Source organism: Anolis sagrei, chromosome 9 (genome assembly GCF_037176765.1).
Source record: "Anolis sagrei isolate rAnoSag1 chromosome 9, rAnoSag1.mat, whole genome shotgun sequence".
Lineage (NCBI taxonomy): Eukaryota > Metazoa > Chordata > Lepidosauria > Squamata > Dactyloidae > Anolis > Anolis sagrei.
In genome coordinates this window covers 22585296-22612598 of record NC_090029.1, presented here as the reverse complement: position 1 = coordinate 22612598, position 27303 = coordinate 22585296, and the positions used below count along the sequence as shown (strand labels likewise).

Here is a 27303-nt window from a genome sequence, read left to right as displayed (position 1 = left end):
GGCTCTTAGAGCTAGCAGCACCATCACTAGCTGTAAGAGGACCACCGCATTTGAAATATGTCATTATTATTAACTTCCACCATGGTTCTTCCCACAATTGCAAGCTGGTCTATCACTGCAAAGCAGAGCGAGGAATCTGTGGCTCAGTCTACAAATATACAGCAGGGTCTCGTTTATCCAACCTTTGCTCATCCAACAGTCTTCCTCTCACCCGGATCCATAACTGTTTAAATACATTGCAATATTTTGGTGCTAAATTTGTAAATACAGTAATCACTGCATTATGTTACCGTGTACTGAACTGCTTTGTCTGTCGGTTTGTTGTAAAACATGATGTTTTGGTGCTTAATTTGTAGAATCATAACGTAATTTGATGTTTACTAGGCTTTTTCTTAATTGGTGGGTCGTTGTAGGTTTTTTGAGCTACATGGCCATGTTCTAGAAGCATTCTCTCCTGACGTTTTGCCTGCATCTATGGCATACCTCAGGTCCTAGGCAAGCTTGGGCCCTCTAGGTGTTTTGGACTTCAACTCCCACAATTCCTAACAGCCTCAGGCCCATTCCTTTTCTCCCTCAGCAGCTTAAACTGTTTTGAACAGGAGTATGTGACAGTGTAGACTAAGCCTGATCCAACTTTGGCCCTCTAGATGCTTTGGACTTCAACTCCCACCATTCCTAACAACCTCAGGCCCCTTCCTTTTCCCCCTCAGCCGCTTAAGCGGAAAGGGCCTGAGGTATGCTTGCCATAGATGCAGGCAAAAAGTCAGGAGATAATGCTTCTAGAACATGGCCATATAGCCTGGGAAAACCTACAACAACCCAGTGATTCCAGCCATGAAAGCCCTCGACAATTTTCCTTAATCCTTCCTTATTATCCAACATTTTTGCTTATCCAACGTTCCTCCGTTCCTCTGGATAAGCGAGACCCTACTGGAGTTGCCCCAGGTCCCATCAGGGCTGGTTTTGCACCCACCTTGCAAGGTTCCAGGCCTAAAGGATTCCCTGGCAGCTATGACATGTCCTCAACTCTGGACTGTTTGGAGCCATGTCCCAATGTGTGTGTGTGTGTGTGTCATTCCTTAGGCAAAATTAGCCATTCCTCTCCTTTGCTTAGATTGCGTTAGCATTGCCAGGTAAAAAGGTAAAGGTTGTCCCCTGACATTAAGTCCAGTCATGTCTGACTGTGGGGGCTGGTGCTCATCTCCATTTCTAAGCCGAAGAGCCGGCGTTGTCCATAGACACCTCCAAGGTCATGTGGCCGGCATGACTGCATGGAGCACTGGTACCTTCCCGCCAGAGTGGTACCTATTGATCTACTCACATTTGCATGTTTTCGAACTGCTAGGTTGGCAGAAGCTAGGGCTGACAGCGCTCCCCGGAATTGAACCTGCGACCTTTCAGTCAACAAGCTCAGCAGCTCAGCGCTTTAACCCACTGTGCCACCAGGGGCTCCTATTGCCAATGGAAGCCAAAAGGTGACTCAGAAACAATGATGCGTGAAGATACCATCCGAATTCCTCTGTGGTCACTTTTGTGGCCACAGGCAGGCCACCAAGAGAAAGAATCTCATCCCTGCCTGCCTGCCCATGTACCATGTATCCCACATGTGCATTCCCCCCCCCACAAACCCAGAAAACACAGCCAGAGGAAGCATGTTTTGCATAGTTCCAACATTTAATAAACTTTTAATCTCTCTAGCGTTATATCCACATCCATTAAATTAAAAAAACACTGGCCACAGGAATTGGCTCCTTGTTTTAAATTACAAGAAATAATTTGTGCACCAAAAGAGTTATTATAGAAAAAGGAGTCCTGGGCCGCAGCCCGTTCTGCCCCGACCCCCTTCCCGCCCTCCCTCCCAACTCCCCTCCCTCAGGTGCCCCCCCCTCCTGCCCCACAGAAGGGAGGGAGGGAGGAGAGGAGGGAGGGAGGGGCACCGGCGGGATGGGGAAGGAAGGCGGGCGGGCGGTCAAGCGGTCAGGCGCCAGGACCACATCCGATTGTCATCCGAGAGGAGGGGGCAACAAGGCACATGAGGACAGGTGGAAGCTCCAGTGACTTTGGGTGGATCCAGGGGGCACTGGGGAAGGGGCAGCTCGGGGGCAAGCGAGCGGCCATGTTGTTGTTGTCGTCGCCCTTGGAGGAGAGGCAGCAACGACAGAGGGAGGGAGGGAGGGAGGGAGGGAAGAAGGAAGGCCCCTAGCAGCAGCAGTAGTGGCGGCGGCGGCAGCGGCGGCACAACAGGAGGCAGTGGAAAGGCTCCGTGGCCCCCACCCTTCCTCCCTCCCGAAGCCCCTTGAAGAGGAGCCCCACTCTATTGCACAGGGCAAGTCTGGCGAGGCAAGGAGAAGGCTGGGAAGGGGCCTCCGAAAGAGGGGGCCCCTCAGGCTGCCTGGTACAAGGCTGGCGCAGAGGGAAGGAGGGGGCTTGGCCAATGCCAATAGTGGGGCAGGGGCCACAGAAGGAGGAGGGTCTTCCTCGGTCCCGCCTCCGCCCCATCGCTACCACCAGCAGTGGGGCAAACTGGTTCTGTGTAGAAAAATCACTTTGGCGAGTTCAAACCAGAGCCAGGAGGCGAGAGTGCCACCCCTCCGCTAACTGGACCCGAGTCCAGCTCTCTCGTGGAAGAGTGAAGGGGAGCCAAGGGCCGCGGGGGCAGAGGCTCCGTCCGCACAGCTCCGTCCCCGCCTTCCTCTTCCTGCCCCTGACGCTCCAGGGGGTGCGGGCTCATCAAAGGGCACTTTGGTCTCTGATGAAGGCAGTCCGCTCGCCGCCCCGGTGGTCGTCGTTCTCCTCCTCCTCCTCCTCCTCCAGCCAGGCGTCCGAAGGCAGGCCCTTGTAGGCAATGATGCCGCCGCTCTCCAGAGAGTAGACCTTGACCCCGCGCAGGCGCAGGCCGGAGCGCAGCTGCAGCACCAGGAAGACCGTGACGAAGACCAGGACGATGAAGAAGCAGCTCAGGCTGGCCACCAGGACCGGGAGGTTGGAGTTCCCTCCAGCCAGGGATGCCGGCGCCCCGCCTCCGCCATTGGCTCCCAATGCAGGAGAGGCTCGGCTGCTCTGGGTCTGGTGAGAGCAGCTCTGCTCCTGGCTGTTGTAATGGGCGTGCACTGGGCAGGAGAGGCACTGGGTGGCCCCGGGCCCCAGGCAGGTGGCGCAGGAGGGGTGGCAGGGCAGGCAGAGCAGCGGTCGCAGGTGAGGCCCCAGGCTGTTCTCCAGGGGGGCCGTTGGAGGTGGTGGGCCCGGAGCAAAGCCGGGTGGGCAAGCCTTCAGGCAGCTCTTCTGGTGGAGGAAGAAGCCCTCTTCGCACACTGCAACAAAGAAGAAGATGAGGGTGAGGATGAGGGTTAGGATGAGGGTCAGGGGAAAGGCCCAACCCCTAGAAGGAGAGGGAGAAGATCTTGAACACAAGGGGGACTTCTGCACTTCTCCTCTGGGGGCTGATGCACTGCCCAGATATTAATTACAGTTGTGTCCGACTGGGGGGTGGTGCTCATCTCTATTTCTAAGCCAAAGAGCCAGCATTGTCCATAGACACCTCCAAGGTCATGTGGCCGGCATGACTGCATGTAGCGCCATTTCCTTCCTGCAGAAGCTGTGCCTATTGATCTACTCACATTTGCATGTTTTCGAACTGCTAGGTTAGCAGAAGCTGGACCTAACAGTGGGAGCTCACCCCACTCCCTGGATTCGAACCACCAACCTCACTACCTCTGAGGATGCTTGCCATAGATGCAGGCGAAACGTCAGGAGAGAATGCCTCTAGACCATGGCCATATAGCCCGAAAAAACCTAAAACAACCCACCAACCTTTCGGTTAGCAAGTTCAGCAGCTCAGCGGTTTAACCCACTGCTCCCATAGCTGAGCAGGAATGCTGTACCAGCAGTGCAGGAAAAAGCCCTCCCATCTATGGCAAAAGAGCAGCTTGGAGGAGGGGCTGGAAAGGATGACCCCCGCCCCATGCACTAACAAGCTCCTTCACTAACAAGGAGCTTCCCTCCCCACCCTTCCACCCTTCCACCCTCCTCCTCCTCCTCCTCCTCCTCCTCCTCCTCCAGATATCAACAGGTGGAAGGCAAAGAGTTTCCTTCCCAAGAAGGCCTGTCTGGACACCTCTGCTAAATGCAGAGATGAGGATGTCTCAACCCGGAGGCCTGCCTGTTTGAGGCCCACCCCTCCAAGGCTAATAGTGCTCTTCCTTCCTCCTCTGTCTCTCCTCCCAAACTCACCCACACAGGCCTGACCGGTCGCAAGGGTTTTGCAGCCGCTGCTCTCAAACTGGTTGGAGAGGCCCGGGGGCTCCGTAGCTATCCCGTACAGGACCAGCGTGAACTTGGTGAGGGTTCCTGCAAGACAAGGAGGGAAATTAAGCTGCCGGGAGCCATCGCAGATGATCATGAGCCCCCATCCACCCCATCCGCAGGTCCTTTCCTGGATGTGCTTAAAAGATTGTGCTGTTTTGTATTTTTTGTTATTATATTATATATTATGTTATTATGCCCGTCCTGAGTCCCTCTTTGGAGATTGAGAAGGACAAGGTATAAATGTTCTAAACAAACAAACAAACAACTAAATAAATAAATAAATAAAATATGGATGTGAGGTCACTGCAATGGGATGGGTGGGCAGAGAGAATAGTATTCATGGGGGACAATTATTGTAGGGACTGTTCAGAAGTGTATGTGTTTATGTTTGTGTGTAGATTTGGGGGAGGGAGCAAGAATACTTCATCTTCATCTTGATCAACAATGTAATTTCTGCTATAAAAGGTAAAGGTTTCCCCTGACAGTAAGTCTAGCCGTGTCCCACACTGGCGGGTGGTGCTCACTTCCATTTCTAAACCGAAGAGCTGGCATTGTCTATAGACACCTCCAATGTCATATGGCCGGCATGACTGAATGGAACGCCGTTACCTTCCCGCTGAAGCAGCACCTATTGATCTACTCACATTTGCATGTTTTTGAACTGCTAGGTTGGCAGGAGCTGGGGCTAACTGCAGGAGCACATCCCGCTCACTGGATTAGACCCACCAACCTTTCGATCAGCAAGTTCAGCAGCTCAGCAGTTTAACCCGCTGTACCCACCAAGGGGCCTAATTTCTGCTATACATTTATTGTAATTTCTGCAGTAAATATGGGGGGTTGCACAACCTTACCATAATTATTGGCTTCGCTGGTGTTCTCTATTTCCAGAACCCACTCCCCTGCAGGATCCTCATCCCAGGAGTGGGTGCTCATAAAGGCCCAGTCGTTGAAGCCGTCAGCAGAATAGTCGTGGGGCCTGGAAAGAAGGGAGTGAGAGTGGATGGGTCAAGGTACAATGGGTGGGGGGTGCAGGGGAAGACCCCTGATGGTAGTGGGGGGAATCCAAGGATTGTGGGAGCATGGAAGAGCAGCCTCCTCACCTGGCAGCCAGCAGGGTGGACCGGGTGCCCATGGGGCTCACCAGGTGGATAGCCAGGTCCCCCCGGCGGTTGTAGGAGAGGGTCAGGCGGGCCTGGACATGCTCCAGCTGCCCAACGGCGCTGGCCTTCCCTTGGCAGGCATCCACCTTCTGGCGCACCTCCAGCCGCTTCCCGATATCCCTGTGGGGCAGATTGGGGGCTCAGGAGAGGGCAAAGGAGCCACTCAAGGGGGAGGACACCAAACATAAAAGGCCTCGTCCCACTCCTTCAGAAGAGGCCCGTTTCCTCACTGAGGACCCACCTGGGCTCCGTCAGGATGTCAATTATGCACTTCCGCTGAGGCCCAACGGAGGTCCAGTTCTTGGCCAGGGCCACCATGGCGCCGGCGTCCAGGAGCCCATAGCCGTAGGAGTGGCTGACTGCAAGGAGGGAGGCAAAGAAGACAGGAATGGGAGGTTTCGGGGGGTTTTTTGTGCTTACCTTTGAAACATTGATTTATTTATTTACAGTAGTTATACCCCGCCCTTCTCACCCCGAAAAGGACTCAGAGTGGCTTAGAGAACATACATTCGGAAAACATTCAATGCCAGTTGTACAATTAACAAGAACAGTCAACACAAACAGAGTTAAAGGCAGTTGTTTCCATCTTATTTCTGGCATCTTGTAGCCTGTGCTCGACTTCAGCCACAAGAGGTACTGTTGCTCCATCTTCCATGTCAAGGAGCTTTCCGCCAATCCATGTCCTTAAAGTCACTTTTATTACCTCCCTGCTAAAAGCGGTACCCATTTATCTACTCGCACTTCTGCTTTCAATGTGCTAGGTGAGCAGGTGAGCTGGGGCTAACAGCAGGTGCTCACCTTAACCTGGGCTCAAACTGCTGACCTTTTGATCAACAGGATTTTTCTGCAGCACAGCGGTTCAGCCTACTTGCTAAGCCTGCCCCCCCCCCCCCCCCCCCCCGTGGAGAAAATCACTTGGTCTGAAAACCTTGGGAGCTGCCACTAAAAGGTCAGTCACACTATTATTTATTTATTTATTTCCTATATTTTTACCCCGCCCTTCTCACCCCCGAGGGGGGACTCACAAAAGCATCATATGATGCCGACATAATAAAAACAATCAACAATCAGCAATCAATTAATATATTAAAAACAGTAATTAAACAATTAATTGAAAACACGCCTGTTAAAATCAGAATCCAAAATCCAGAGTCCAAGGTCCAGCTCGGGTCAATTCATTCACTATGCAATTGTAGTGCTATGATTCCACATTGACAGTCATGGAAACTTTTAGAAAATCTGTCTTTTAATAGGCTTTTTTAGATTTGAAAAAAAGAGGAAAAGGAGCTCCCACAACGGCACAGTCAAACATCCCCCACCCCCACCCTTCTTTTGCACAGGGACATATGTCTCCTCTTCCCTCTTGCAGCAGAAGCAGTGGCCTGTCCCCATTACCTTTCCGCCCCACGCCGTTGGTGGCCCAGTCGTTGGTGTTCAGGTGAGCCGGCTTGGAGGTCTGCACCACTAGGTGCTGCATGTCGCGCCAGGTGAGGTTCTTGCTGCAGAGAAGGAGCAGCCGGGTCACTGTGGGGTCAGCCGTCTCTTCCAGCCACCCAAATGCCCACTCAGGCCCACAGGCCTCACCCCACCCCCTCCCCACTGTCTCCTGCCCTTACTTGGCCTCCAGAGCGAGGGCAATGATGCCCGCAGCAAGTGGGGCAGAAGCGGAGGTGCCAGTGTGCGATTCGGTGCATTTCTGGCGCAGGTCAGTCGTCACCTGGAGGTGGGGGGAGGGAGGGAGAGAAAGAAAGAAAGAAAGAAAGAAAAGCCGGAGTGAATGGCTGCAGTGCTACTGAGTGGTCTCTCCCACTCACACTGTCCCCCAGATGACTTAATCTTTGAAAAAGGGGTTCACTCCAGCTCCGTTCCAACTGGAACCTTCTTGGAACAATCCTTGACATTTTTCACTTTGGCAGCACTAACAGCTGGATGGACGGACACCCCACCGTTCCAGATCCAGGGCAGAGACACTCACAATCTGCTTCTCGTTCTGGCTGCCGCTGCTGTAGGTGGTGGCTAGGGTGGAGGAGCAGGCCTCGCTGTACCAGGGCACATTGCCGTACTGGGTGGTGCTGCTAATAGAGAGTGTGTAGATGCTGTTGGTGTAGCCGTCGCAGTTGCAGCTGTCGTGCTCCCGGCCGCCGTTCCCTGAGGCCCAAACAAAGATGGAGCCCAGACCGTTGCGGCCCTGCAAGAGCACAGAGGGTCGAGTCAGACAGGCCATGGAGAGTGACCATCAGGCTTTGCAATCGAAGGCCAGTGGTGTCTGTATATTGTATATACTGTATATTGTATATACTGTATATTGTATATACTGTATATTGTATATACTGTATATTGTATCTATGTTTTTGATGGCATTGAATTTTTGCCTTGTAAACCGCTTCGAGTCGCTGGAAGGCTGAGAGGGGCGGTATATAAATATTCAAAATAATAATAATAATAATAATTATTATTATTATTATTATTATAATTACCATTTTTCGTGTCAGGAGTGACTTGAGAAACTGCAAGAAGTGGTAATAATAATAATAATAATAATAATAATAATAATAATAATAATAGTAATATGCACACACTGCCCTTCCTTTCTGCCTGTGATCCCACTCTCTGACTTGCCTGGCTGACTCCTCGGTAGAAAGCCTCTTCAGCCAGCCGGGCTGGGCCATCCACCGTCTTCCCGTCATCCTCGGGGCCCCAGCTAGCACTGTAGATGTGGATGTGGTTGGGGTTGAGACCCAAGGATCGGGCTTCCACGGCGTCCGTTACTTCTCCATCCAGCATGCGAACACCTAGGGTGAGAGACTGTGCTCATTACGGCCTGCCAAAGGTCAAGAGGGACTGGCCTCTCCTCCTCCCACCCCATTGAGCTTGGAGAGCTGCCACTTCCACCTCCAGTGAGCCACTTACCTCCAATCTTGGCATTGTAAGCTACACCTACACCACAGATGCCATTGTTTGCCACTGCGGCGACTTCCCCTGCACACCGAGTGCCGTGCCTGAAACAGAGGGAACGGATAGGTTTGCAGTGGGGGCCTTCCTGGTGGCCCACCCCAAATGCATCCCTGCCCCTTCAAGATGGTGTTCCTGCCAGGGAAGGGCTGCTGACCAAGGCACATCAATATGTGGGGCCAAGGGAGCATTTGGGGTCCCAGCATCCTGCCAGCAGCTGGTAATACTCCCCCAGATATAGATGCATGCACAAATACACATCCCATTCAGGTGCCGAGGTGTGACACAATGCTCTGCTTTCCCCACAGCCCTCTCTGCCCCACTGCAAGTCCCTGTCAGAAATATTAAAAATGAACTAGGTATTTTTTTAATTACAAAAATGTGAGTCAAGTACTGAAAGCATTAAATGGATGCAATGACTCAGCAAAAGCTGTAGTTCAAATGTAAGAGGTGTGCCTGTAACTTAGTTCTTTCAGTCTGTGAGAGATTTCTGTGAGAGAAGGGCCTCAGCGTGTTAGTAGGCCTCAGTATGAGAAGGCCCCAGTGTTAATTCACCTCAGTATATGAGAGGCCTCAGTCTGAGGGGGCCCTCAGTGTGAGAAGGCCTCATTGTGAGATAGACCTCAGTGTGTGAAGGTCTGGTGTGAGAAACTTCAGCGAGAGGAAGCTCCTGTGTGAAGGCTGCTGTGCATAAAAGCTACTGTGTGAAGCTCCTGTGTAACTTCAGTGTGAGAGGAGGCTCTGTTAGAGCGAAGTTGTTTATCTGCATGAGAAAGAAGCCCAGCATGGAAGCAAAGAAGGAAGTATAAAGAACTTTATTTGTGTTATGGAAATATTGTTCTTGTAAATGGTGCAACCACATTATTTTTCTACAAAGAAAAGCCTCCTCTGGAAGAGATAACATTGGTCTGTGTGTTTTTGTTCTTTTTATTACTTTGGGCTACTGGTGCTGGGTCATGCTGCTGCTAATAAGTTACTCTGTTGTGCATTTATGAGGAGGGTCTTTTGTTAATAACCCCACTCGCCCAACAGTCCCCACCTGTTGTCATTCATCTGGGTGTAGCGAGGCTGCGGGTCGGAGTCCTGGTCATTCACATCATAACTGGCGGCTGGATCCTGCAAGAACAGCAGAGTCCATTGCCCCCTCTTTCCTTGGCAAACCCAGAAATCCAGCCCTGCCCTAGGGTTTTGGCAGACCCCTGGAGCCCCCACTCCCAGAGAATGAAGAGCTACAGCCTCCTCCTGCTCCTGAGTGTGGAGCAAGGAGGATTATGGGGCTGGGAGGGGGACGTCCTACAAAGACTCAGGGCCCCACCGCACCCCCACCAAGAGAGGCCACCCCTGGCGGAAGAATGTGCATGCTGGAGCTGAGCTTGCCAGGAAGAGGGACCCTCCGGTGCCTGGTCTCCAACTCACATAATTGGCTTCGAGGTCTGGGTGGTTCTTCTCAATGCCATCGTCCAAGATGGAGACCACAACGCCACGCCCGGTGTAGCCCTGCTGCCAGGCCTCCTGCACATTCAGGTCCCTCTGGTTGGGGTTGGACTGGAGGTGAGAGAGGAGGGAGAGCAAGCAGGCACTTACTGAGAGAGAATTCCAGCTGAACTGGGATTGCTGGGAGAGATGGGGAAGGGGGGATCTGAGAAAATGAGAAACTCCCCATCTTCAAGGTAGGTCTTAGGAAGGAGGAGATAAACACTTTGAAAATGGCAATAAGTACTGAGTAGTAATTCTGATAAAGGAAGGAAACACAAGTACATCAGTTGTCCTGCAAGAAATCCTGGTATTAAAAACCAAACTAGCACCCAAAGAAAGCAAAACAAAAAACCTTAAGTTTGGGCCAAAGATGTTTGAGTCATTAAGGTCAAATATTTGTTGGAAGCCAAGTGTTGTGATATATTATATTATTAGGGTCTAAATGTATTAATGTATTGTGTTTTAATTGGTCGGACTTTTTGTGTTGTATTATGTTTACTTTATATTATGCTGACTGAAAGGTTGGCAGTTCGAATCCGAGGGGTGGGGTGAGCTCCTACTATTAGGCCCAGCTTCTGTCAACCAAGCAGTTCCAAAACATGCAAATGTGAGTAGATCAATAGGTACTGCTTCTGCAGGAAGGTAATGGCATTCCATGCAGCCATGTCAGCCACATGACCCTGGAGGCGTCTACGGATAAAGCTGGCTCTTTGGCTTAGAAATGGAGATAAGCACCAGCCTCCAGAGTTGGACACGACTAGACTTAACGTCAAGGGGGGCCTTTACCTTTACTTATGTTTACTTAATTTATCCTTGGTGAGGTGTGGATATTTATAAGTATTATTTATTTTATTTTATTTTATGTTTTGTCTTGATTGTTGCTTATTTGGTCTTGACATTGAATGTTGGCCATTTTTGTTATACTTTGGAAACCGCCCTGAGTCCCTTCAGGAAGAGAGGGCAGGGTATAAATAAGGTATTATTATTTCAGTAAACAAGTGGGGAAAAAGGTTTGCATGAGTTTTAAAGGCCATTTTAAATGTATTTATTGCATTTTAATTCTGTTTTTACGACACTGTTACTTTTTAATTGTTTTGTAACTTATAATAATAATGATATTTATTTATTTACAGTATTTATATACTGCCTTTCTCACCCCTGGGGGGACTTATTATTATTATTATTATTATTATTATTATTATTATTATTTCTTACCTGTCTCTCCTCATGGCTTTGTATTGCACTTGTCTAGTGTGGGATTGTTTGCTGCCTTGAGTCCCCATAGGGAGAATGGCAGGGCATAAATAAAGACAATAATAATAATAAAGTCAGCCAGTTTGAAAGGAGACCCCGGTTGTGCAATGGGTTGAACCCTTGTACTGACAAGAATGCTGACCGATAGGTTGGCGGTTCAAATCTGGGGAGCGGGTTGAGCTCCCGCCTGTCAGCTCCAGCTTCCCATGCAGGGACATGGGGAAAGTCTCCCACAGGATCGTAAAACATTTAGGCACCCGCTGAGCAACGTCCTTGCAGACAGCTAATTCTCTCACACCAGAAACGACTTGCAGTTTTGCAAGTTGCTCCTGACATGATAAAAAGCCAGTTTGAGATTAAAAAATTACTCATACAAAGAGTAATAAACGTAAGGTGTTGTTGCCGTAAAAAAAAAAAAAGGTAATTTTCCAGTTGTCAGCAAAAAGTCATAAGCCATCAGTTTTATCATCTGATCTGAAAGGTGTACTTAAGCCTTTTTTTAAAAAAACAGTGTGTTAATTCTATAGGAATGTTTAGGAGAAATGAGACAATGAGGAGCTTAAGCCCAGACTCGGGGTGCAGCAATTATGGGCTATGAGGTCATCTATGTGCATAAATGATGTATAAATAAGGAAAAAGGGATCACCAGGACAAGGTGGGGCCAGACAAACCATTCCACCTATGGGGTCCCAATCATAGAGTTGTTTTTGTTTTGGCAAGATTCCTTTTTGGCAAATACTGCCAAGAAAACTCGACAGGGTGGCTGCAAGCTGGGATTGACTAGAAGGCACCCAACTATAATCAAGTTAGCGCACAAAGGGCTCACCCCAGCAATGGCATAACCAGCCCAAACCAAACCCACAGCAATGTGTGTGCATCTCCCAAATGCCACAACATGCCAGGGCACCATCATCTGACACAAAAGCAGGCAGATGACCGAATGAATGCATTTTATTATTATGGTCACAGACCAGGAGTGCCTGGCAGTTTCCACTCTCTCCAAACCCTTTGCCCGGTTTCCTCAACATACACTCCAAGAATTACTCAATTCCCTCTGCTTCCTTTCTTCATGATCTTGAAGAACTTGCCATTGTTAATCTGAAGGTTTGCCAATATGCCTGCTGCAGGGGTGGCTTGCGACACTTTAGAAGTGGCACAAAAAGTATTTTGTTTCTTTCCCCCCTTTTGAATGGATTATGTTGATGACAGCAATTTCCCAACATTAACAGCCTTGGGAAAAGGTGAGTCTTTCTACAGAGAAAGAACCTCCAGAGAAGGAGACTCCACCAAACTCCAAAGCTTCTATTGCTTTGTCAAGAAGTTTTTTCCTAATGTTGAGGTAGAATCTCTTTTCCTGCATTTCCATGAAGGTAAGAGTTTTTTCGCCCATGCTGGACATTATTCCACAGATATATAAATCTCACTTGTCTAGTTTCCAACAGACCTCACAATCCCCGGTGGCACAATGGGTTAAACCCTTGTGCCAGCAGGACTGAAGACCGACAGGTCGCAGGTTCAAATCCAGGGAGAGTGTGGATGAGCTCCCTCTGTCAGCTCCAGCTTCCCATGCAAGGACATGAGAAAAACCTCCCACAAAGATGATAAAACATTAAAAAAAAAACATCATGGCATCCCCTGGGCAACGTCCCTGCAGACGGCCAATTCTCTCACACCAGAAGTGACTTGCAGTTTCTCAAGTCGCTCCTGACACACACACACACACACACACACACAAAAACCAACCCTGAGGATGCTTGCCATAGATGTCGGTGAAACATCAGGAGAGAATGCTTCTCGAACATGGTCATACAGCCTGGGAAACTCACCACAACTAATATACTTATTTATTTCCTCATTCATCCAGTTTCTTCCCTGCCATTCTCTTGTGAGACTCTAGGGAACCAAGGTGATCATTGTCAATAATTTTAATTTTATATTTATTTATGATATTTGTATACCGTCTTTCTCAGCCTGAAGGCAACTCCAGGTAGTTTACAGTTGGCAACAATTCAATGCCCCAACAGACAACGATTAAAACCAGGGGTCCTCAAACTTTTTAAACAGAGGGTTAGGTCACAGTTCCTCAAACTGTTGGAGGGCTGGATTATAATTTGAAAAAAATAGAAATGAATTCCTATGCACACTGCACATATCTAACTTGTAGTGCAAAAAACCCCACTTAAAAAAAGTATAATAATTAAAATGAAGAACAATTTTAACAAATAAACTTATTAGTATTTCAATGGGAAGTGCGGGCCTGTTTTGGCTGATGAGATAGGATTGTTGTTGTTGTGTGCTTTCAAGTCGTTTCAGACTTAGGCTGACCCTGAGCGAGGGGTGAGTAAATGATCTTGGAGGGCCATATCCGGCCCCCGGGCCTTAGTTTGAGGACCCCTGATTAAAATTTTTAGCATATTATATATATAAAAAATACAAAACCACTAAAACACAACAAAAAAGTTAGCCACAAAGGTCCAGGGAGAGCATAGGTTGAACTTCCCCCACAACTTAATTCTTTCTCCCATTGACCTGCACAGCAGGCAGCTCTGGTCCGGTCCAGAGGCAGCCGGTCCTTCTTCTATGGTTCTGGACACGGCAGCAGCAAAGCAACATTGTCGAGGGCGGGGGGAGGGAAGGGGGGGCTTGGCTTCGCTCACCAGCTCAGCTTAATCCGTACGGCAGGAGTGATTAAAGTTGCCAAAAGAGATCAGCCGGCCGCAGTCACATCAGGGCACCAGCCGGGCCCCGCAATCCCCCCCCCCCCCGCTCTCCATACAGTAGAAGGCCACTCTCACGTCAGGAAAGGGCAGCAGGATAGAAGAATATAACAACTTTATTATCATTGTACATTGTACAATGAAATTGAATCCCATCCCCAAAAGATATTATATATGTAAAGCAAAACACCACCCTTCTACAGTCTAATCACTCATACCACATCAGTGGAAAGCCATATCATTCAATATAGTCACAGATCTGAGATCATAGAATCATAGAGTTGGAAGAGACCTCGTGGGCCATCCAGTCCAACCCCCTGCCAAGAAAAAGGAAAATCACATTCAAAGCACCCCCGACAGATGGCCATCCAGTCTATGTTTAAAAACTTCCAAAGAAGGAGCCTCCACCACACTCCGGGGCAGAGAGTTCTCTCTCACAGTCAGGAAGTTCTTCCTCATGTTCAGGTGGAATCTCCTTTCCTGTATTTTGAAGCCATAGTTCTGCATCCTAGTCTCCAGGGCAGCAGAAAGGAAGCCTGCTCCCTCCTCCCTATGATTTCCCCTCACATCTTGATACATGGCCTTTATCATGTTTCCTCTCAGCCTTGTCTTCTAAGGCTAAACATGCCCAGCAATTTAAGCCGCTCCTCATAGGGTTTGTTCTTCAGACCCTTGATCACTTTAGTCACCCTCCTCTGGACATATTCCAGCTTAGAGTCAACATCTCCCTTCAGTTGCGGTGCCCAGAATGGACACAGTGTGATTCCAGGTAAAGTGGTCTAATTAAGTCAGAATAGAGGGATAATAATAATAATAATAATAATAATAATACTGTGAGACTTTTGATTCCAGACTGACAAAGTTTTGGAACACAATACACCGGATATCACAATTGTGGAAAAGAAAAAAGTTTGGATTATTGATATTGCCATACCAGTTGGCAGCCGAATTGATGAAAAACAACAGGAAAAACTCAGTCGTCATGAACACCTCAAAATTGAACTTCAAAGGCTCTGGCATAAACCAGTACAGGTGGTCCCAGTGGTCATCGGCACACTGGTGCTGTGCCAAAAAGCCTCAGCCGGCATTTGGAAACAATAAACATTGACAAAATCATGACTTGGATCTGCGCACATCATTCGAAAATACATCACACGATCCTAGACGCTTGGGAAGTGTTCGACTTGTGATTTTGTGATACGAAATCCAGCATATAGATCTCGTTTGCTGTGACATACTGTGTTTTTGTGTCAATAATAATAATAACAATAACAACTTTAGTTTTGTACCCAACCTCCATCTCCCTGAAGGGACTCAGGTCGGCTTAGATACGGCACAATGTGCCTAGAACAATACATAAAATAAGCACACAATACAATAAAAGATAAAACCACTAATATATAAAACAATGATTTAAACTCAAAACAGTTGGCATGGCTTCCCTGGACCTAGACACTAGTCTCCTATTTAAGCAGGACAAAATCCCACTGGCTTTTTTTAGCTGCTGCATCACATTGTTGGCTCATGTTCACCTTCCTGTCCACGAGGACTTCAAGATCTTTTTCACACATCCTGCTGTCAAGCCAGGCATTGTCCCCCATTCTGTATCTTTGGATTTCATTTTTTTCTGCCTAAGTGGAGTATCCTGCATTTGTCCCTGTTGAACTTCATTTTGTTAGTTTTGGCCAATCATCTCTCTAACCTGTTAAGATTGTTTTGAATTCTGCTCCTGTCCTTCTGGAGAGAGAGGCAAAGGCTCTCTCAGTCAATTTGTTTTTATTATCTTATCCCATCTGCCAGATAGTAATAATTAAAAAAAGGAAGAATGTCCAGGGTAAGATGGACCTTTAAGAATATTCTGAGCTTTCTGAAGGCAGTGGTAATTATAAAGCTCTTCCAGAGAGGGGAGAGGCCAACCCATAATTCGCTAGGCAGTAGTGGTCACCCACTGGAATGTCTTCTTCTCTGCCTCTGTGCAATTAGCAAACCACATGTATATGCAATAGGACAGCTCAGTCTGGGGTGGAGCCTTCCCTCCCTCCTTCCTTGTGTATTGGGCACTTACCAGGTACCATTGCTGAGGGAACTTTGGGTCTGTAGGCTCCAGGAAGGCATCCCGTTTGCTCCGGCGCTTGGCCACCTGCTGTTCCAGCCAGTGTACCTGAGGAAGGGAGGGGGGGAACAATTTATTATTATTATTATTATTATTATTATTATTATTATGTTTATGTTTGTTTATACCCCACGTTTTCTCTCCACAAGGAAACCGAAAGTCATGGAACACACTGATTGGTTGCCATACTACCCCTTTGGGGCATGGGCACAGAGGCCAGAAGTCCAGCAAGAAAGCCCCGTGGAAGCTTTGAGTTTTCTTGTGGAGACTGAAACAAACAAATAATAATAATAAAAATCCCTGTGGAGACTGAAACAAACATAATAATAATAATATTTTTTGTCATGTCAGGAGCGACTTGGGAAACTGCAAGTCGCTTCTGGTGTGAGAGAATTGGCCGTCTGCAAAGGACGTTGCCCAGGGGACGCCCAGATGTTGTTTTTTTTCATGTTTTATCATCCTTGTAGGAGGCTTCTCTCATGTCCTCGCACGAGGAGCTGGAGCTGATAGAGGGAGCTCATCTGCGCTCTCCCCAGATTAATATCCCCGGATATTATTATTATTATTATTATTATTATTATTATTATTATTACTATGGAGCCTCCGGTGGTGCAGCGGGTAAAACCACTGAGTTGTTGAACTTGCTGACCAAAAGGTCGGCGGTTCGAATGAGGGGATTAGGGTGAACTCCACTGTTAGCCCCAGCTTCTGCCAACCTCGCAGTTCGAAAACGTGCAAATCACTAGGTACCGCTCCGGTGGGAAGGTAAACGGCATTCCATGCAGTCGTGCTGGCCACATGACCTTGGAGGCATTAATGGACAATGCCAGCTCTTTGGCTTAGAAATGGAGATGAGCACCACCTCCCAGACTCGGACACGACTAGACTTAATGTCAAGTGGAAACCTTTACAAATAATAATGCCTGGTATTGGGGACCCTGGTCTCAGTGCAGGACTTTGGAGCCAAGCCAGGAAGCCCACACTGCCCCTGGAGTCCCACTCCCCAACCTCCCTTTACTGCCCCGTTGGCTTGTTGTCTTTGGTTCATGTCCCACTTTCCACCCCAAGGGCAGCTGATCATCACACATCGGTGAAGGAAGAAGCCCCGAGCCAAAACACACACGCCACAATCATGGCATTAAAGGGCAGCTGAATTGAAGCCAATTAAGAGAACACTGATGCTTCTGTTGCAAAGAGTGGTCAGTCCAGGCCTTTCCAAAGGGGGTGGAGGTGGGGTTGCCAGCCAAAGATCAGAACATTTCTGGAAGGTTTTAGAGCTCTAGCTCTTTCTCCAAGGAGCCCTCCACCAGCCCCTCTGGTCAGCGAAGGAAGGAAGACATGTCTTGGTTAGCTAATTCCAATCAGCTTGGCTGTCTGGTGCAAGGAATTAATTTATTTACCTCACTTATATAGTGCTTTTATCACCCCAGGGGCAGACTCAAAGCAGTTTCCAACATATTCATGACAAAATTCAATGCCTAACATGCATACAAAAAACCTAACATGAAACAACAGTAATATATGACCTTCAATTAAATCATAAAAACGTAATAACATTTAGACATTAAAATGCGAGGTTAAAAACATATGAATATAAACATTAAAATCACATAAACCGGAAATCATAGACCAAGGGCATTCCAATATAATAATAATAATAATAATAATAATAATAATAACAACAACAGCAATAATAATAACAATACTCCTGACCTCACAATCGTGTTAAAAAACAAAGTATGGATTGTCAATTTTGCAATCCCAGGTGACAGCAGGATTGCAGAGAAACAACTGGAAAAGCTGACACGATATGAGGATTTAAAGATCAAACTGCAAAGACTCTAGCACAAGCCAGTCAAGGTGGTCCCAGTGGTGATCGGCACACGGGGGTGCAGTGCCTAAAGACCTTGGCCTGCACTTAAAAACAACTGGCACTGACAAAATTATCATCTGAAATCTGCAGAAGGCCACCTTACTGGGATCTGCACGCATTATTCGCCGATACATCACACAGTCCTAGACACTTGGGAAGTGTCCGATATGTGGTCCAATTCAACAGCCAGCAGAGTGTCTGTTGTGGACTCATCTTGTTGTGTTTCAAATAATAATAATACTTTTTTTAAAAAAAAAAAACTTTATTTATATACTGCTCTACCTCCCCTAGGGGACTCAGGGTGGTTTCCATGTAGGCAAAATACAAAAACAAGGGGGAAAAAACCATATAGAGTAACCAAAACATAGGCATAGAATTTTCAACATACACATATACATTAAAAAGACCAATCCCACACTATTATTTCATGCGAAATGAACTGATAGGACCAGAGTTTTGGAATAGCCGTAGGCAATTTAAGAGGGCTGGGCAGAGGCTAGTGCAAAGCAAGACATGGGGGGCCAGGGAATGGATAAAGTGCAATGACCAGTCCCTTGCACATAATCCCTGTTCATTCCTTGTACTGCTTACTGCCATGTTTATCCTTTTTTTTCTGAAGGCCATGTTTATCTTTTTTTTTCTGAGGGCGCTGATCTAATTGCATTGGGGAGGGAGTTCCTTAGTTGAGGGGCCACCACTGAGAAAGCCCTGTCTCTCGTTCCCACCAATTGCACCTGTGAAGAAGGTGGGACCGAGAACAGGGCCTCCCAGAACAATCTTAACGTCTGAGATAGTTCACAGCGGGAGATATGTTTGGACAGGCAACCAGGGCTGGAAGGGGTGGTCCTTCAGTCTCAGGTCTAAATACATGGGGCTTATGGAGGGGAGGCTGACACTTTCCCTCAGTCCACTTAACCAACCCCACAAGAGTCTCAACTCCCACACATACATGTGCACACTCACCTGTGGCTCTCTGGCCAATGCACTGTGCCAAGACCGGTGTGGGGAGAGGGAGCGCTTAGCCACGGCCCGGTGAGAGAAGTGGTAATAGTCTCCAATGATCTAAGACACAGGACGAAGGAGGATGAGACATGAACGACCACCCCGCAACACACACACAAAACCTAAATACAGCTGTTCTCCCTGAGGGCCAGCTGCAGCAGCGGCCCCGATCCAAGTGGGTCTGGCACATGGCTGTGAACCTGAGCTGGCCTCCTCTGCTCTCTCTCCGAAAGGCCTCCAGCTGGGCCTGTTCTCCTCCCCATTGGCCCAGATGCTGCTAAGGAGATTCTGATGCAAATCCCTAATCTTTAAACAAAACTGCAAAGGAAACCAAATGAGACAAGCTGCAATGGGACAGGCATTAGCTGATCCTTACCCTCCACAAAGGCAATTGTGAGCGGGGGGGGGGGGGGATGCGCTGAGTCTCACAATGCCCCTGTGACCAAGGCAGAAATGCGGTATTCCCTTGGGGTTCATGGCTATGAATAATAATAATAATAATAATAATAATAATAATAATAATTTATTTCTATACCACCCTCTCTCCCTGAGGAGACTCAGGGTGGTTTACACATAAGAAGGCAAACATTCAATGCCTAAGTGAGTACAAAATACCAAATGGAGCACAATAATAACAGTGAGTTTACCATGAAGAATTAAGATTGAGATAAAAAAATATAACAGAAGAGCGAGTAAGACATAATTAACTAAAACATAAATAAACGTTATAAGAAATACCCTCAATCAGTTTAAAATACAGTTACATTAAAAATGGCTGGTGCTGATGTTCCTTTAAGATGTATCATTGCAGCCATATAGTGCAAGTGGAGTTGGCCAGCATTCCAAATGGGTGACGTGTTTTAGTCCTCCTCCTCTTTGTACACTAAAGTGCATAAGTGTGCTTTCAGAAGTGTTTTGAAGGAGAGGAGGGTAGGGGCTATTTTTACTTCTTTAGGAAGGGAATTCCAAAGATGGGGAGCGATCTCAGAGAAGGTCCGCTCTCTCGTTCCCACCAACCAAGCTTGTGATGGAGGTGGGACCGAGAGGAAGGCCTCCTCCATTGACCATGGTGCCCGGGATGGTCTGTATGGGGAGATGCAATTAGACAAATCCATATGGTCATTATCATATTCCACAAGGCAATAGGAAGGCCCACACATTTTAAGCCTCCAGAGCAAATAGGGGGGGGGGGCTGCTCTCAGCACTACCCTCACCCACTCAACCCAGACAGATTTCCTGGTCAATATTGTTGCCAGTAAATTAGACATTAAACCTTATGTTCAATGAGTTCCAAATAATTAGAAGGATTGTAGTACTATCTAAAATGTCATTATAATAATGACTTCTAGGTGGATTGGGGGATTATTTTTTGTTTTGTTTTTTTACTGTTGTGAAAGAATTCAATAATATGATGAAGGAAAAGTAAGCTGCTGGGGTGAGAGCGGGGTGCTCTCCTGGAGGCATTTAATTTGTTAACACTCAAAAACAACATGGAAGTTTCACTACGTAACACTATGATTTATGTTCCTGGATTATAAATGGTATTTCCTCATTGGTTCTATCATAAAAGCATGGGAAAGGTTGATTAATCTTTTAGTGGGGAGGGACAACTTGCCGCACCTTTTGCTATAGTTTTGCAAAGAATGTCTCATCTAAGCCACCCTAGTTTGTGGCGGCCACAAAAATGAGGCTTTTGGAATAGAACAGCTATTTGCAAAATAGGGGCTGCACAATTAAACCGGAAATAACATTTTCAAACCAGGAACAGGACATTTTCAAACTTTGTTACATAGTGAGAAGTCAACAGGGAGCTTTTCTCAAGGGCAGCAGTGGGTCTCCTCCCCACTTAAAGGGACAAATGGGGTGTTGCTCACCTGTCCCCCGTGGAGGAAGCCATGTTTCCTGGCAATACGCTGGGCCTCCTGGGGCCCCGCCGGGACCCTCACGGCCCAGGTGTTGGTATAGACGCGAGGGGGACCCTGGGGGGTGCCTCTGCCCAGGGCGGCCATGAGGGTGCACCACCACAGCAGCCAGGGGGGCCACAGATCCATGGGCACCGGCAGGGGGGAGGGAGGAAATGGCAGGGAGGGAGGGGGGCTCCTTAGAGGAGGCCCCGGGGCTTCCAAGGGGGGAGCATGGGGTCAGGGGAGGGAGGCGGGAGCAGTCTGTCTCCAAGGAATGGCCCTGATCCCACGCAGCACCTGAGGGCAAGAAAGGACACAATCAGGAAAAGAGAATCATAGAATTGGAAGAGACCGCATGGGCCATATAGTCCAACCCCCTTCTGTCCTGCAGGAAAAGCAAAATCAAAACACCCCTTACATATGGCCATCCAGCCTCTGCTTAAAAATGATAATAATAATAATAATAATAATCCTCATAATAGAATGCTACTTGAAAGTCTACCAGGCAGGAAAAACAAAATCAAGTCTCTACTTAGTAATAATCATAGAATCATAGAATGGGAAGAGACCCCAAAGGCCATCCAGCCCAACCCCCTTCTTTTTTGCCAGGCATCTCATCAGATAGCCATCCAGCCTCCTCTTAACAATAATAAAAGAATCTTATTTACTGTTAATGTTATTATTATGTTTATTTATATCCCACTTTCTCTCCATAAGGAGATTCAAAGAGGCTAACATTAAAAAGCATTACAATACAAATACAAAAATATACAAATATTAAAATAGTATTAAACATTATTAGTACTGAAAGAAATTCTGATTAAAACCATATGAAACCACAGGAGCCCCTGAAATGATCTTAATAATGTTCAAAAAGCCTGCCTGAATAAAAAGGTTTTAGCCTGTCACTGGAAGGACAGCAGGGAGGGGGGAATTTTGGCTTCCCTGGAAAGAAGGGACTTTCTTGGGGCAGCCATTGAGAAGGGAGGAAGGTCCAGTCTCTCGTTCCCACCAACTGGGCTTGAGATGGAGGTGGGACCGAGAGAAGGGCCTCTCCTGAAAGGGAGCTTGGGGCCCAGGCGGTTCATACATGGGGATGCGGTCAGCCAAATAGCATGGACCTGAACCATCTAGGGCATTAAAGGTTATCACCAGCATTTTGAATTGTGCCCAGAAACAGACTGGAAGCCAGCAGAGCTGCTTCAACAAGGGGGTTGTCTGCTCCCTGTAGCCAGTCCCAGTGAGCAACCTGGCTGCAGCTGTTTGGACCAGCTGGAGTTTCCAAACACTCTTATTATATGTATATAATACTGATATTGTACTATGCTAATAATATAATATATTGTATGTATATATATCTTGTAAGCCACTCTGAGTCCCCTTCGGGATGAGAAGGGTGGTATATAAATGTCGTAAACAAATAAATAATTAAGGCATGTACCACTGTGGCCAGATAGGCCTTTCAAAGAACAGGCACAGTTGGCACGCAAGTTTTAATTGTGCAAAGCGCCTCCTGGCCACTGCAGATACCTGGGCTTCCAAGTTTAATGCCGAGTCCCCAAACTGCAGACCTGTGTCTTCAGGGGGAACGTGACCCCATTCAGCACAGGATGGATCCCTATTCCCTGGTCTGCCTTCTCAGTCAACCAAGAGTACCTTTGACTTGTCTGGATTAAGTTTCAATTTGTTTACCCTCATCCAGTCCATTAACTAATGACAGACACTGGTTTAGGGTCAGGACAGCTTCCTTGGCATCATGTGGAAAGGAGTATAGAATTGGGTGTCATCTGCATATAAGTGGCACCGCACTCCAAAACCCCAAAAGTTCTCCCAGCGGTTTCATGTATATGTTAAACAGCATGGGGGACAAAATGGAACTCTGAGGAATCCCACAGGACAATGGCCTGGGGTTCAAACAAGCATTCCCCAACACCACTTTCTGGGTATGGCCCTCCAGGAAGGAACAGAGCCATTGTAAGACTGGGTCTCCCAGTCTCATCCCAGAGACGGCCCAGGAGGCTACCAGGAGGTCAATAGTATCGAAAGCCACTGAGAGATCTAGGAGAACCAACAGGGACACACTCTCTAGCTCTCTGCATAGGTCATCCGCGAAGACAACTAAAGCTGTTTATGCTCCATAGCCAGGCCTGAAACCAGATTGAAATGGATCTAGATCAGTGTTTCTCAACCTGGGGATTGGGACCCTTAGGGAGGTCACGAGGAGGTGTCAAAGGGGTCACCAAAGACCATGAGAAAACATAGTATTTTCTGTTGGTCATGGGGGCTCTGTGTGGGAAGTTTAGCCTAATTCTATCATTGGTGGGATTCAGAATGCTCTTTGATTGTAGGTGATCTATAAATCCCAGCAAATATAACTCCAAAATGTCAAGCTATATTTTCTCCAAATACCACCAGTGTTCATATTTGGGCATATTGAGTATCCGTGCCAAGTTTGATCCAGATCCGTCATTGTTTGAGTCCACAGTGCTCTCTGGATGTAGGTGAACTACAATTCCAAAACTCAAGGTCAATACCCACCAAACCCTTCCAGTACTTCTGTTGGTCTTGGGGGTTCTGTGTGCCAGGATTGGTTCAATTCCATCGTTGGTGGAGTTCAGAGTGCTCTTTGATTGTCAATGAACTATAAATCCCAACAATTACAACTTCAAAATGACATAATCCTCACCCCACCCCCACCCCCCACCCCAGCATTCAAATTTGAGTATATCAGGTATGTGTGCCAAATTTGGTCCAGTGAATGAGAATACCATCTTGCATATCAGATATTTACATGATTATTCATAACAGTATCAACATTACAGTTATGAAGTAACAATGAAAATAATTTTATGATTGAGGGTCACTACAACACTGTGTGTTAAGGGGTCGCGGATTAAGATGGTTGAGAACCACTAATCTAGATGATCCATCTCATCCAGAAATCCCTGGAATTGGGAGGCCACCACAAGCTCCAAAACCTTGCTCAGAGAGGGAAGGTTGGACACTGGCTGATAGTTGTTCATTATAGAGGAGTTCAGGATTTTTTTTAAATATGGGTTTTACAACTGCCTCATTTAGGCAAGTTGGAACTTTGTCTTGTTCCAAGGAGGCATTAACCACCACCTTTACCCACTCAGCCAAACTCCCTCTGTCCCGTTTGATCAACCAGGAAGGGCAAGGATCTAGAATACATGTGGTAGCTCTCCCCTTTCCAAGGATGCTGTCCACATCCCCAGGCTGCACAAATTGAAAGGTATCCAGCAACACTGGACAAGCAAGAGCCAGATTTACATCCATTGGAACTGTATCAATAACAGAATCCAAGTCAGAACAAATCTGAGTGACTTTATCTGCAAAGAGGCTTGCAAATTCTTCTCAGTGGGCTGATGAATGGTTAGGGATTTCTTCTTAATGACCAGTATGTAATAGCCCCCAACCACTCGAAACAGCTCAGCTGGACAGTTACTTACAGATGCAATGATGGCAGCAAAGAATGATTTCTCTGCTGCCTCCATTGCCGTAGAGTAGGCTTTCAAATATGCTTTAGCGGCAGTGGTTCTCAACCTGTGGGTCCCCAGGTGTTTTGGCCTACAACTCCCAGAAATCCCGGCCAGTTTTCCAGCTGTTAGGATTTCTGGGAGTTGAAGGCCAAAAACATCTGGGGACCGCAGGTTGAGAACCACTGCTCTAGCCCATGCTTTGTGAGATTCACTTCAATTTCTTCACCAATGTCGCTCTAGTCTCAGTCTCAAAAGGGACCCCCAAAGGCATCCAGTCCAACCCCCTTCTGCCTTCATGCAAGAAAAGCACAATCAAAGCACCCCTGACAGATGGCCATCCAGCCTGTGTTCCAAAACCTCCAAAGAAGGAGCTTCTACCAGACTCTGGGGCAAGAAAGTTCCACAGTTGAACATCTTTTCTTACAGTCAGGAAGTTCTTCCTAAAATTCGGATGGAATCTTCTTTCTTGCCATTTGAACCCACTGTTCTAAGTCCTAGACTTCAAGGCAGCAGAAAGGTAGCCCTACTCTGGGAGAGTGAAAGCTCCACTGGCCCCCCCTCCCCCCCCCCCTTTCACGGCAGCCACACAAGGACACACAAGGGGACATTTGCCTCCCTTTATTTGCACAGCCCTGAAGCACTCTGGGAACTTCCATGGAAAGAGGGCACAGACTGTCTGCCTGTGGGATGTCAACAAATATTTGCATATCCACTTTTGCATCATCCTTCTTGGTGGTGAAAAAAAAAAAGAGCCTGGGAAGGGGGGAATCAGGAAAGGTCAAGAGACAGGAGCCCCTCCTCTTTGGTCTCCCCTCCACTGACCCTGCAGCACCCATAGTCCCTTCCTGCCTCCTGCCTTTCTCCTGGCAGAACAAGGGGCGGGGAGGGGGCTCATTGAGGCTGGAGCCCCCCTCCCACCTCTCTCAGCCAGGCTTCAACCCAAGTGCAATAATAATAATTAATGTCAATAACAAGCCCACTCCTCTCTCTCTCAGGCTCCAACTGTGGCACAATAATAATAGTAATCAATAATAATAATAATAAGCCCTCTCCTTTCTCTCTCAGCCAGGTTTTGGCGGCGGTGAAATAATAATAGTAATTATAGTAATTAATAATAATTAATAAAAATGAGCCCTCTCCTCTCTCACAGCCAAGTTCCAACTGGAGCCCAATAATAATAATAATAATAATAATAATAATAATTAATAATAATAATAAATAATAATAACAAATAGCCCCCTCCTCTCTCAGTCAAGCTCCAACTGTGGTGCAATAATAATAGTAATCAGTAATAATAATTAATAAGCCCCTCCTCTCTCTCAGACAGACTCCAAATTCAGCACAATAATGAAAGTAATTAATAATAATAGTAACAACAACAACAATAACAACAACAACAAGTCCCCTCCTCTCTCAGCCAGGCTCTGACTGCAGCACCATAATAATTAATAGCAATAATGAGCCCCCTCCTCTCTCTCTCTCAGCTAGGCTCTGACTGCAATGCAATAATAATAGTAATAAATAATAATAATAATAATAATAATAAGGATCCCCCTTTTCTCTCTCTCAGCTAGGCTCTGACTGTGATGCAATAAGAATAGTAATAAATAATAATAATAATAATAAGGAGCCCACTCCTCTCTCTCTCAGCTAGGCTCTGACTGCGATGCAATAAGAATAGTAATTAATAAATAATAATAATAATAATAATAAGGAGCCCCCTCCTCTCTCTCTCAGCTAGGCTCTGACTGCGATGCAATAATAATAGTAAATAATAATAATAATAATAATAATAAGGAGCCCACTTCTCTCTCTCTCTCTTAGGCTCTGACTGTGATGCAATAATAATAGTAATTAATAAATAATAATAAGGAGCCCCCTCCTCTCTCTCTCAGCTAGGCTCTGACTGCAATGTAATAATAATAGTAATAAATAAATAAATAATGAGCCCCCTCCTCTCTCTCTTAGCTAGGCTCTGACTGCGATGCAATAATAATAGTAATTATTATTATTTAAAAAAAGGATCTCCCTTCTCTATCAACCAGGATCTAACTGCAGTGCAATAATAATAATAATAAAGAATAAGGAGCTTCCTCCTCTGTTTCTCAACCAGGCTCTGACTGAAGTGAAATAATAGTAATAGTTAATAATAATAACAACAAGGAGCCTCCTCCTTTATCTCAGTGAGGCTCTGACTACGGCCCAATAATAATAATAGCAATTACTAATACTACTAATAATAAGTAGCCTCCTCTTCTCTCTCTCAGCCAGGCTCCAACTACAGTACAATAATAATAATAATAATAATAATGAATAAGGAGCCCCCTCCTCTGTTTCTCAGGCAGGCTCTGACTACAGTGAAATAATAGTCATAATTAATAATAACAACAACAACAACAACGAGCTCCCTCCTTTCTCTCAGCCAGGCTCTGATTACAACCCAATAATAATAATAGCAATTACTACTAATAATAATAATAATCCCCCTCCTCTTTCTCAGCCAGGCTCCGACTGCGGCCCAATAATAATGATAGTAATTACTAATTAATAATAATAATAATAAGGAGCCTCCTCTTCTCTCTTTCAGCCAGGTTCCGACTGCGGCCCAATAATAATAATAATAATAACAATAATAATATCCAATACAACAGGCAGCAGAGTGTCTGCTGTGGACTCATCTTGTTGTGTTTCTAATAATAATAATAATAATAATAATAATAATAATAACTTTGTGCTCCGTAGAATCCAGGCCCAGCCTCAGGCCTGCTTTGAGAGGAGAGGAAGCCTTCCTGTCTTCCTTCCGGGTGTTTTCCAGGAAAAGGCCTGCCTGAGGAGGAAGAAGAAGGCCTTCCTGGCGACCCTCACCTTCCGCCTTCCGGGATTGGGCGCCCCACTGCTCCTGCTGCTGCTCCCTTCCCCGCTGCCTCCGCCTTCCCTGCCTCAGCCTCCTCCCTGCGGCGGGTGCCTGCTCCGCCGACCCGCGGGCCCTTTATGGGCGGCGGCGGCGGATCAGCGTCATCGTCGTCATCATCATCGGGATGCCCTGC

The 27303-nt window shown here is 46.9% G+C and overlaps 1 protein-coding gene across 3 annotated transcripts; it reads right to left on the bottom strand.

Annotated features, from left to right (window-relative positions):
- Window positions 1–1655: 1655 nt before the first annotated feature.
- On the bottom strand, window positions 1656–27303 carry FURIN (furin, paired basic amino acid cleaving enzyme). Of its 3 annotated transcripts, none has more exons than XM_060755461.2 (16): window positions 27122–27303; window positions 20727–21053; window positions 18814–18912; window positions 15930–16025; window positions 9834–9962; window positions 9457–9533; window positions 8376–8464; window positions 8085–8257; window positions 7441–7653; window positions 7082–7182; window positions 6861–6964; window positions 5707–5824; window positions 5406–5585; window positions 5157–5281; window positions 4231–4347; window positions 1656–3311 (listed from the first exon to the last, which is right to left on the bottom strand). In XM_060755461.2, exons 2-16 carry the CDS (start codon window positions 20901–20903, stop codon window positions 2731–2733), a joined length of 2379 nt encoding a protein of 792 aa, XP_060611444.2. In that variant the 5' UTR covers window positions 20904–21053; window positions 27122–27303; the 3' UTR covers window positions 1656–2730. The 3 variants fall into 3 exon arrangements, with proteins under 3 accessions (XP_060611444.2, XP_060611446.2, XP_060611445.2); XM_060755463.2 differs by lacking the exon at window positions 27122–27303 and adding an exon at window positions 26985–27070; XM_060755462.2 differs by lacking the exon at window positions 27122–27303 and adding an exon at window positions 24681–24799.